The sequence below is a fragment of the Drosophila persimilis genome, unplaced genomic scaffold (genome assembly GCF_003286085.1).
Source record: "Drosophila persimilis strain 14011-0111.01,24,50 unplaced genomic scaffold, DperRS2 tig00000191-arrow-pilon, whole genome shotgun sequence".
Classification (NCBI taxonomy): Eukaryota; Metazoa; Arthropoda; class Insecta; order Diptera; family Drosophilidae; genus Drosophila; species Drosophila persimilis.
The window spans coordinates 9,413,456-9,424,084 of record NW_020825298.1 but is presented as its reverse complement, the minus strand read 5'-3'; the positions used below and the strand labels follow the sequence as shown (position 1 = coordinate 9,424,084).

At 41.0% G+C, this 10,629-nt stretch overlaps 3 protein-coding genes and 1 non-coding gene across 4 annotated transcripts; 2 read left to right on the top strand and 2 right to left on the bottom strand.

Moving 5' to 3' along the window:
• The first annotated feature begins 5,036 nt into the window (after positions 1–5,036).
• Trnag-gcc lies at positions 5,037–5,107 on the top strand. Its single transcript has one exon. It is a non-coding gene; the product is annotated as a tRNA-Gly (tRNA).
• Positions 5,108–5,303: 196 nt separating this feature from the next.
• LOC6589349 (fibrinogen-like protein 1) lies at positions 5,304–6,546 on the bottom strand. Its single transcript, XM_002014764.2, has 2 exons — positions 5,688–6,546; positions 5,304–5,608 (listed from the first exon to the last, which is right to left on the bottom strand). Exons 1-2 carry the CDS (start codon positions 6,533–6,535, stop codon positions 5,461–5,463), a joined length of 996 nt encoding a protein of 331 aa, XP_002014800.2. The 5' UTR covers positions 6,536–6,546; the 3' UTR covers positions 5,304–5,460.
• A 521-nt stretch (positions 6,547–7,067) lies between these two features.
• Positions 7,068–9,112, top strand: LOC6589350. Its single transcript, XM_002014765.2, has 4 exons — positions 7,068–7,304; positions 7,359–7,938; positions 8,112–8,578; positions 8,639–9,112. Exons 1-4 carry the CDS (start codon positions 7,135–7,137, stop codon positions 8,994–8,996), a joined length of 1,575 nt encoding a protein of 524 aa, XP_002014801.1. The 5' UTR covers positions 7,068–7,134; the 3' UTR covers positions 8,997–9,112.
• A 105-nt stretch (positions 9,113–9,217) lies between these two features.
• Positions 9,218–9,906, bottom strand: LOC113565649. Its single transcript, XM_026988290.1, has 4 exons — positions 9,902–9,906; positions 9,681–9,828; positions 9,440–9,604; positions 9,218–9,373 (listed from the first exon to the last, which is right to left on the bottom strand). The coding sequence occupies exons 1-4, from the start codon at positions 9,904–9,906 to the stop codon at positions 9,218–9,220; spliced, it is 474 nt and encodes a 157-aa protein (XP_026844091.1).
• Between the last annotated feature and the right edge of the window lie 723 nt (positions 9,907–10,629).

Here is a 10,629-nt window from a genome sequence, read left to right as displayed (position 1 = left end):
GGGGGGTGGGTGGAGTGTATACGAAAAAATACCATACTCTACTACGTCGACCTTTTTATGCCCTCCTCATCCACCGACGAAACGAAAACAATGTAAAAGCGATTTTTATCTGATCCTTTGGGAGCAATTAGCCGTACGATTTATGGAGCCAAGGAGCGCTCAAAGCTCAGCTTATGATTAACGTGTTTGTTTGTTTACTTCTCTGGCCAATCAACCAAGTGTTGTTTGTCTGGTGGAATATTTGTCATCCATGTCGATAAAGCTTCCTTAGCGCTCGTGTGGAAATTTGAACTGATTTCGTAGCCTTTTTGTGGCAAAGGGTCGATGATCTCCTTACATTTGTACTTACATACACAGGCCCCACCGCGATTAGCATCATCTTGGGACATTCTTCTTCGATAGACAAGGATTTGTACGTGATTTGTATGGATGTATCCTATATCTTAAATTACTAATATAATTACGAAGTATGTATAAATATATTTTATGTATGCGTCCCTACTATTTTGCACTGCTTAAAGTCTATGAAATATAGAACAAAATTTGTGCTAGCCTTGGGTTTTTATTTTTACTTACAAAATTACTGAAAATAGTCATTTTATAGAGCTTTTTCTAAAACATAGCCAGGTGTTCTTATTTTTTTGTCACATGACTGTATGTGTAGATCAATGTATATGAAAAGATTTCCAGCAAAGCTAATGGCTTATCAGTTAGCACCGCTTTCGTCCAATACCTATTGTATGTGCTCTTCTTTGGGCCACGGCTAAGGTAACTGCTTCGTGGTTTAGCCCAACTTCTGTTTGGCATAATAACAAAAAAAAACGAACAGGTAAACCAGAAAACCTGTCCGTCTGGGGCACACTACACTTGATTGGCTTTGGATTCCCCGAAAACGAGCATGAATCATCAGCAAGAGGAGCCAGAGGCTGTAGCGGAGGCACTTGCTCGGCAAACTCAATTGTATCACTCACTCACACACGATTTTCAATTAAAGCAGCAGCATCGGCGTCGGCCTGCAAGTGTGCGTGAGAGCAAGTGAGAGTGTTGTTCGCCCATGCGGAAATCTGTACAGAGCTGAGAGCCGAGAGCCGAGAGCAAGTGCAGCCGATCAGTTCCAAGCTCCGGGAGAGTTATGTACATATGTATGTATGTACGTGTGCATGTGTGTGTGGTGTGGGAATGGTTGCCTTGCCATTCCAGTTTTCAGCCTCTGCATTGCATAATTTGGTAAATGCAGTTGCGGAGTTGCGGACTTGCGGACTTGATGCTCATTTCGAGTTCGAGTTTGACTTTAAGTTCGAATTCGAATTCGCTTTCGAGTTCCGCATGCAAGCTATTTCTTGCTGTACTCTTTCAGAGGGCATAATGGTTTCGATAAAATCTTGGCAAATCAGAGAAGAGAGGAATATTGATACTAATTCTACTACTACCTCGTCGTAGTAAAATGCGTTTAGTTTAGGGAACTTTAACCAATATATGATTACTGAACTACCAGAGTATCTACAGATTCGATCCCAGAAGCTAGTCTTTCGTTAAATCTACCAGCCAGATGACCATATCAAGGTTGTCTGAGCCAAAGACTTTGGGACTTTGACTCTTTGTCATTTCACAACTTCAGGTAACTTCGAGAGAAAGAGAGAGATGGACAGATGGCTAGAGCAGCAATAGCGACAGACTTAACATTTATTGTGTGTTTGTGTAAGTGTGTCTGTGGTTTGTCTTATAGAAAATCAACAGCAATAATAGCAACACACCGCAACCACAGAAAAAACAACAACAACCATAATAGCAATAGTCAGCACAAACAACTGTTAATTAATTGATGTGGCAGCGATTTGTGAAGCACCGTGGAATCGGTGGGGCAGTGGCCAGAGGAGGAGGCGGAGGCACGACTCAGGAGCGTGGCTGGCACCGGGCTGGATCGGATTAGAACTTATTGCCATTTCTCACTGAAACTGGAACTGGAAATGAATCGTCGTCGATTGCAATTGCACAGTTTTATTTTGTTTTGTTTTCGCTCATACAGTGATCGCTCTGATAGATGGACAACCACCATTCCAGAGTGTTCCTTGTCAGAGATGGGCATTGAGTAATAATGTGTTTAACGTGGAGACTTCTTGCTTGTTATTAATATTATTTTTGTTCAACTAAGGACAGTTCATTTGGAGGAGCTTTCACTGTATTTGTTTAGGGTTGAACAATGTCAAACCAATGATAAAAAGGTCAGCTTCCTCAAATTGCTGTTCCCTGGAGTTGGCATTTTAATTGATTCTCTTAAAGCCTTTTCTAGTGCATTTTAAATCGCTTTTTCATTGGCTTATGTGTAGTAGTATTTCATTATAATTGAACCGAAGAGATGAACTCACTTTAGTTTTCAGAAATTTGTACTTCTTTATAAGTTATTCGCATGTAAATCTCTCTCCAAAAATGAAATCATATCAACTCCTAACTTACTAAAACTGTAACTGTCTGAAGAAGTACATGGACTATCGGACTAGCTGAAAATATTTACTATAATAGCATAAATCATAGATTATATATCCTAGATACATCCTATCCTAGTTCGGTTCGATACCCTATAACGAAGGTGTCCCATCGCCGAACAATTATTACAAATCTACCCAACTATCTTTGTTTTACTATTATAGATATTGAGCAAAGATAGTTTTACAATTTCCAGTTCCCAATCTCAGTTGATGTCTCTAACATTTATGTGGGCATATGTATATAAAAGTACTGATTGTTCCTTTGACTCAAAGTTGACAAGCACTTCCACTTACATTAAGATAGCCAATACCACTTAGAAATGCGGAGCAAATCCAAAAGATACATAAAAAAACATTTAAAAATCTGGGACATACAACTATAACTATTCATTTTGTTAAAGATGTATTCCAAATACACATATATATCCGTTATGTTATTAGTATACTAGCATATCCAAAAAACTACATGTAAATCCGTTAAATATATTCTGGATTGTAAATACAATTCAACCGCTTCCAAATTTGCATGTCATCTTTAACCTAAGTTAAATCGTTTAAACGTTACAAATGTTCGATGAATTTCTATTTTATTAGAATGTTGTCACCGATCAAGTACTCGTAATGTCTACATTGAAACATTGCCAATTAAAATTGTTTCGCCTAGTTGTTACTGCGAAATCCATTCCATTTCCGTGAGTAATTTTTTGCATTTTCATCTTTTTTCTAAACATTTCTCCAATGTTAAGAACGTCAGCTCTGGGAATCTTAGGCGCGCGCTCCATCAATCAACTTGATTCTGCTTAACACGTCAGAAGTATCTTTCGCCTGGCATCGTCGTTCCCTTTAAATCAAGCAATGAATATTTAAACGCAGAACCAGATCTGGTCATTAGGGAGAAAGAGGTATGTATGATGTTGATGACGTTGCCTTTGTGGGCATTTGATTACTTTTTCCCCCAGACGTAAGCATCTAAGATCGGAACTGGAATCTCATCGGCGGAATGGGAATATGAGTAAGATCCCAGTGGAATTGAATTAATTGATCTGCTGGGAGAAACCGATTTCGTTTGTATTCTTTGGTTGGCCTTAAAGGCCTATTATTTATAAACAATTTTGGTATTTTGTAATCTCGCTGGTGCCGAAGATTATTTATAGACAGAATGCAGAACTCACCTAAATCAGAATTTCCACCAAAGGCAATAATTCAATGTATTTTATTTGATATTCAATTATCAATTTTTAATTTTGTTGTTCGTTTCGGATCTCAGACACAGACAAACACTCTCACAGATAAACACTTGTTAATGATTTTTTTCCCAGCAGTATTATTTTCTTGAATTTATTTGTTTTATTTATTGTTTTATTGGGATCTTTTTCGGAATCGAATTGTATTTAAATTTCAATTTACGTTACTTTCTCGTTCGCGTCCTTTTCGTAGCTTTCGTTGCGCCCTGTTGGCCGAGGAGAGGAAGAACCGTTTGCCAGCAGCGTCGAACCGTTAATGAAGCCAACATTGCCTTGGCCGCCACACGGCGGCCCCACCACCCAACCACAGGCACAATAGTTGTCCTAGGGCCGCCACTCAGTCAGACAGGGTGGCCAGAGGCGTGGAGACGAGGCAGTCTGAAAGAAAGCTTTCGCTGCCTGCGCACTCTCAAACGGTACGTTTCCGCTGCCGTGGTGAATTCGCAGATTTTCCACCTCAGTTGAGTACCCGATTCGAACAGCCAGTTGGCGCCCAATCTAGCGGAAAAAGTTTCGTGTCTGGGCTATAGCCCGCAGCAAAATGGACCACAAAAGCATTAAAGGTACTTCAGACGCGTCGAAATTTAGATGCCCTTAAAGTCATGCCACCTCTCCATGGCTAAGTTATTTGAAACTTTATAATATACGAGGATTATATACTCGTATAGTAGTGTGTATCCTTTTCAAACCAGAAATAGGTTGTATAAATTATAACCATATCGGTATTACTCATTTATGTTTATTGAAAACAGTAGAACGAAGCTTTTATGCCCCCAAATCTGAGAGTATCACAAAAAACCAAGCGGATGCCGCAACCGATTCGAGCTACTTCGAGTATGTGTGAGAACTCAACCGGATGTGGGGTCTGATTGGGGGGCGTGTGGTGTGGGGTGTCTATGGGTGCCGTTGTCCGCAGGATGTGACTGTTGCTTTGAACTTAATGTTCTTTCATTTTGCGGATCCAAATTTGTCATGTGTCAATTGAAGAGATTCCATACAAAATTGATTTTAATCATTGAACTCTAGAGAAAATTGTTCCTTAAATATTTTTGTTTTAAATTTCTAAATACAATACTTTTACGTTTAAACCGTTCCCATTGATGGGACTGGAAAGTTATTTTACTACTTGATAGTCCAATCAATTTGCTTATCGTTTTAAAAAGAATTCTACCCAATGAATGGAGTGCCAGGTTAAAAATGTGGTATAGAAAATAGAACACAGAAATAGTTGGATCATCGAACTAAGATTAATAAATATTCTTTATATTTCCATATATTTAAATATTTATTGCCGAAAATCAACACAGCATCGGTGGTTCAGTGGTAGAATGCTCGCCTGCCACGCGGGCGGCCCGGGTTCGATTCCCGGCCGATGCAGAAACATATTTTTATTTCTACAATAAATTTTGGTATAGTTTCTTGGTTACTTATAACAAGAATAAAATTAAAGAAAAAAATCTACTTTTGTAAATAATCGTAGGCCGGACCCATTCTGGCCTCCAAAAAGTGAAGAAAGGCAGTGAGAAAATAACGGATGTATTTAATATCGGAAATTTAAGTAAAAGTCTTAGTCATATCTCCAATTTAATTTTATTAATAAAAAAATTCAGGATCAAAATTTGCAGAAAGCAGTCGACAGTTTTCGTTTTTGCTAACGTTTCGACTGCGACTTAGGCTATTTTAAGAAGGGATTTTTTAAACACTGGCTAAAATTGTGTTTCAACATTGATTTAACTACAATAGGATGTAGGCCTTATCATCATTTGGGTACGTGTAAGCGAGTTAGTGTAGTCATAGTGCTGCCAACTACCCCAAAGAATTCCGTCATGTTTACTTGGTGCACTTTTACCATCTGCATAATATTTTCCGTTGAGGGAACTGTTATAATGAGAGAATTAAAATGATATATTCGAAATAATTATAATAACACCATTAGTTTTGGAAAATTAAGGTTTACCTGTGTGCGCAATCGCGAAACCACCAACCACCTCCCAGATCATCAGCACAATATCGATTCTCATCAATGTCATTATCCCGATCCAATGTGGAAAACTTCATATTCAAGTGATGTTCAGTTAGTGAATCTCCGGCTGTTCCAGAATATTTTCCCACTGATTTCAGCTTGTAGGCTTCCTTTTCGCTCCCTATTTTAAAATCCTTGTAATGAGCAAAGCTGGTCGTTCCTTTAATATCTTGAAGTTGGATGAACAGCTCGTGGGGTTGGTTTTTAGTCATTAGATGGATTTTTTCGAGTCCCAGGAAAAAGTTATCCCGGAGGTTTCCGAAGCCTAGCTTGTAGTCGTTCCAGGTGCGATTAAAGTCAGTACTGCCGTCGATGCGCCTTTGAATGACCATCCAGCCAGACGAAGACGGCACGCAGGGAACTTGGAACGGCTCCTTTATTGCCTCAATCTTTATCTGGAAAATGCCACTTGAGGGACCATTGGGACATGTTTCGTGAACACTTTCCGCCTTTTGATGAACTTTCACTGCAGAAATCTCCTTCACCTGCTCTTTGAGGCCCGTCATTTGCTCGACACTATTTAGTAACTGGCTCTGCAAATTGTTGACGGTGGCCTTCAATGATTGAATTTCGTCTTTCATTTCATTATTGGCATCACCTGTCATTTTCAACTGGATGAAATTATCGAGGAAGGGCTGGAGAACTGAGAAACAATAGCCATTGCACTGCTCCGCGATGCTAGCATCCTGCGCCAAATGTTGTTCCTGGTATCCTCTGGCGAGTGAGGGTATCCCTTGGTGAAAAAGATACAAAATGATCAGCAGAAAGCCCGAGTGCCTCATGTTTTCAACTTGATTCGTGTACTGCCAAATCCCAACTAAACTGACTTTACATGGAAGTCCCATGCTAATGTTTCACTGCATATTCATTCGTTGATACAATGTATACCATAGGTACTGTGCATATGTTTATTTTTGTCACTATACACCCTATAGACCTATGAATAGTCATGATAGGAACTTATTGTGCCCGTCAATTGGGTGGGGCACAATTTCTCTACAAACAGTGCTCTTCCCCTGGGATGAGGAACGCGTAACATGGGGTCTCGGGGAAAGATTCCTGAGAATTGCTTTTCCCGATCTTAACCAGCATTCCTAGCATTAAACCAGTATTCGTTCCTTTCACAGAGTTTTTCCTGTCAAATCCATTTCAGCCAAAAATAAATCCCAATGAAGCATATCTCAGTAGGCCCTGCCTTTAGTTTATACAGTTCTAACTGAAATCTCAGTCGTATAAGTCTCATTCCTTCTAGTGCTGTTTTGTTGTGACGTTCTCTCTTGAAACAAAAAAAAAACCCAAAAATATAAGAAAAATTGTTAGCATTTGTTGTGTTCCATTTCGAGTTCAAAAAGATTCTTAAAGAGTTTAGTCGCCAGTAACCATGAAGCCCAAAAGTCCACGTATTCGTCAAACCCTATCGAATGGCCCGGCCAACGGACCCAGGAACCTCACCTCGCCGAGGACCGCGTACACCAAGACCCTGATTCCGGGAACAGTGCAAAAGCGACGTAGCTTCACGCAGATCGGTCCGAAGAAGACGACCACTAATGGGTGAGTGCAGAGATCCACGACAAAAGATGGATGCCGAATGCCTGCCATCCTTAGCTCCTTCGACAAGAAGAAGAACATCGGGCAGAAGCGGCTGCTGGAGAAGGCTCCAGCTCCACCGGCTGGGCTGCTGACACCCTCGTCGTCGGACACATCGGTGACCACTATCGCTGTTCCCCGCTCGGAGGGTCAGCGCAACTGCAAGATAGTGCCAAAGATCGTGACGCTGCCCAAGGAGCCCTTAAGTCTGACGACGACTCCATATCTAAAGCTGAAGCGCCAGCAGACGGCGGCCATGATCAACTACCAGGCCCGCAAGTCTGTCTCCCAAATGGACTTCAAGGAGGCCCGTCGCTCAGGCAACTATCAGCTGGTGGCCCATGTCCCCTGCAAGGATGAGCAGACAGTGGGGGCTGTAGCTGGACTGGATGCGAATATGTCCAAGATGCTAATGCAGGATGCGTCCCAGATGTATGACGCCTCCATCAAGGGACGGATGAGCTTCATCGTCAGCCCCGATCAGGATGCACGCTTGGCCAGCCTGAAGATCTTCAATACGATTATGCTGCACGCCTGGCGCAAGCGGCGTGCGGAAGTCCGTCATATCACAGAGCAGTTGGAGGACCAAAAGAAGATGGTGAGTAGAGAAGTTCAGGGCATTGATTGGGAATTTGCTAGAATTTAAGTGATTTTTGACATAAATATAGTTTGACGAAATGTCAAGAAGCTTTATGTTTTATGTCAATTCTTGGGGAAAGAAATATTACCCTTGATTGGTTAGAATGTATCCCTTGTATCCCTATTCCCCAGTTACTGAAAACTCGCAATCAGTTGCACGTGTACACCTCTCTGTTCTCAGAGGAGCAGTGTCTCAATGTCACCCTCAACGAACAGCTGCGTCTATCGTATCGCGAAGCAGTCGTTATTAAGCTCTCCTACGAGGAGCTCAATCTGAAGCTGAAGAAGATCAATGACGAGAAGCAGAGGCTCGCCGATGAGATAAAACTGAGGGATCTGGAGATTAAGAACCTCCACGAGATGCAACAGTCTTTGAACAGCGAGCTCTTTCGCGCCAACGCCGACCAGGGGGAACATCTGAAGCAGATTGCCCAACTTCAGCGCGATTATCAGGAGAGCTTGGGCATTCAACAGGAGCAGTATATCAAGCTAGAACTATTCGAGAACGCGTTAGAAGCCTCGATGAAGATCATCAAGGAAATACGTAATGAAATGGAGATAACAGAGAAGATCAAACTCAGCTCTGAGGAGAAGTACAAGTAAGAGATCAAAGTAGTATTACCCTCCATAATACATAAATGTCTCAACTGCTCCAACAGCAAACTCCTGGATCATACCAAGCAGGTGGAGCGCACTGCTCAGCAGATGGAGGAGCAGGTGGCCTTGCTACAGAGCTGCCTGGCCGCCACCATGGGGCAGCGTATCCGCCAGTGCCTCATCCAGAGAGAGGCCTACAAGCATGCCACCTACCGCATGCTGCATTTTGTGGCCGACTATGTGCTCCCCGGCAACGGCATTCCGCCGCCGCCACCTTCCATTTCCCAGGCAATCAGAATGATCAAGGATCTCATTTTTGCTAAGCTTTATGGCGAGGGGAATGATACTGATAGTCAGGATGGTATGTCCCTAAAGATGCTGATTGAATCGAAAGAAATTCAGCAGGAGAGTTTCAATTAATATTTATTTACTTAATAGTTATCAATTATGTATTTTGTTCCTGGTTTGTTGTTTGATTTATCTTCTTTGGTTGAAGTTGCCGTTTAAATTAATATATTATGTTGAACAATAAATGGAACCATTTACTTGAACTTTGCTAAATAAATAAGCAAATAGTCTATTCTGCAGGCATTTTAGGCCATATATTTATTGTAATTTGATAGAATCGGAATCGAAATGAATTAATCTAGGGTAGCATGGACCCTGACATTGGCCCGATTACCCCCGTGGGTGATCCAATTGCTGGAGAAGACATAGTCCCCACTGGGAAAGGGCAAAAACGTTGAGAACTGTTGCAGTACGAAAGTGGTGGGTAGCTTCTCCACTATAAGATCATGCTGCAAGCACAAACAAAAACAAATTAGTAAGGCAAAATCCTATAGGATGTCCCTTAAGATACTTGCATTGTAGGGACACGTGTGGTTGATGTTGGAGTACGTCTTGAACAAGCCAAATAGAAATGTATTCACCGGATTCTTCTCGTTGTCGAATACCTTACAGCCGTCCATAGTCGTGTTATAGTTGATCGGTTGCAGGCCATTGGAGCGTTTATACAGTGCAAAGTTTACCTTAAATAAAAAGTTACGTTCATTGTTCATGGAGGTAAGCCCTCTGAAAATGTTTTGGGCTATGTATTTTCCATACCTTAAATTGGGTAATTGGTTTCTGGTGAAGAACAGCATTGATTGAAATGTATTTATAGGTTCGATTCGCGGCTTTCAGATAGCACTCTTGGAAGTCTACGAATTTTCTATCCAGGGCGGTGCATTTTATATTTGTAAACTCCAGCCGGCTGTCGACCTTTATATTAATCCTCCTACATTAGTCTCTTGTCGTCCCATTCTTACAGAAAAAGATATTCTTACCGCATCGATGTCGAACAATAATAATAAAATAATGGAACACACAATCCGCATGTACACTGGATTCATTGCAACTTCCGACTCCGATTCGGCCACTGATTCAATTGTATCACAGAGCAGCGCTTTAAACAAAGTGGAAAGCCGCCGCGCTTTCCAACCCATTGGATCCAAATTAGCTTCCCAGATGTGTGCGATATCACTCATTATATGGTTTTTTAATAATTTAGCATATAGAAATAACCATCGAAATGAGTTTGGATACTACTAAGGTTCATTGCACATTTGAATAACAATTTTCCATTGGCTAATTTTTATTGTTATTTATTATTATTATTTTTATTTTTATTCCTCTTTTATTTTTGTATTCCCTCCAGCTCTATTGAACGCGACTCGAACCACAAACTGAAAAAGAATGAAAAGAAATTTAAAAACAACTAGCGGCGTTCTGCTGATTTCTGTTCGCCTGGTATACCAGATCTGAAAATCGAAAAATCTCGGTTTTGAGTGCCCCAAAATGGAAAGCAGTTGTTGTTGTAGTAACAAGATGTTCTTGTAATTTTTTGTCTATGGCGTAAGTCCGATATTTGTTGTCCGATCGAAATAGCTTTCATGATATAAGGCATTCCGCATCAAGGAGCCAGGATCCTTTTTACCTGATTTGATGGAGTACTTATTAAGGGCCGAGGAAATTTTCTCCGATCAAAAATATGTACTTTTCTTCGACTTCGAAA

Bases quoted from the DNA above. Each gene is read 5' to 3' on its own strand.
- LOC6589349 (XM_002014764.2), bottom strand. From the start codon at position 6,535: ATGAGGCACTCGGGCTTTCTGCTGATCATTTTGTATCTTTTTCACCAA. The intron at 5,609-5,687 runs GTAAACCTTAAT...TCATTATAACAG, and splicing joins TTTCGCGATTGCGCACACAG to TTCCCTCAACGGAAAATATT.
- LOC113565649 (XM_026988290.1), bottom strand. The intron at 9,605-9,680 runs GTATGGAAAATA...TTTTTATTTAAG, and splicing joins AACCAATTACCCAATTTAAG to GTAAACTTTGCACTGTATAA. The intron at 9,374-9,439 runs GCAAGTATCTTA...TTGTGCTTGCAG, and splicing joins ACCACACGTGTCCCTACAAT to CATGATCTTATAGTGGAGAA.
- LOC6589350 (XM_002014765.2), top strand. From the start codon at position 7,135: ATGAAGCCCAAAAGTCCACGTATTCGTCAAACCCTATCGAATGGCCCG. The intron at 7,305-7,358 runs GTGAGTGCAGAG...TGCCATCCTTAG, and splicing joins AAGAAGACGACCACTAATGG to CTCCTTCGACAAGAAGAAGA. The intron at 8,579-8,638 runs GTAAGAGATCAA...CTGCTCCAACAG, and splicing joins AGCTCTGAGGAGAAGTACAA to CAAACTCCTGGATCATACCA.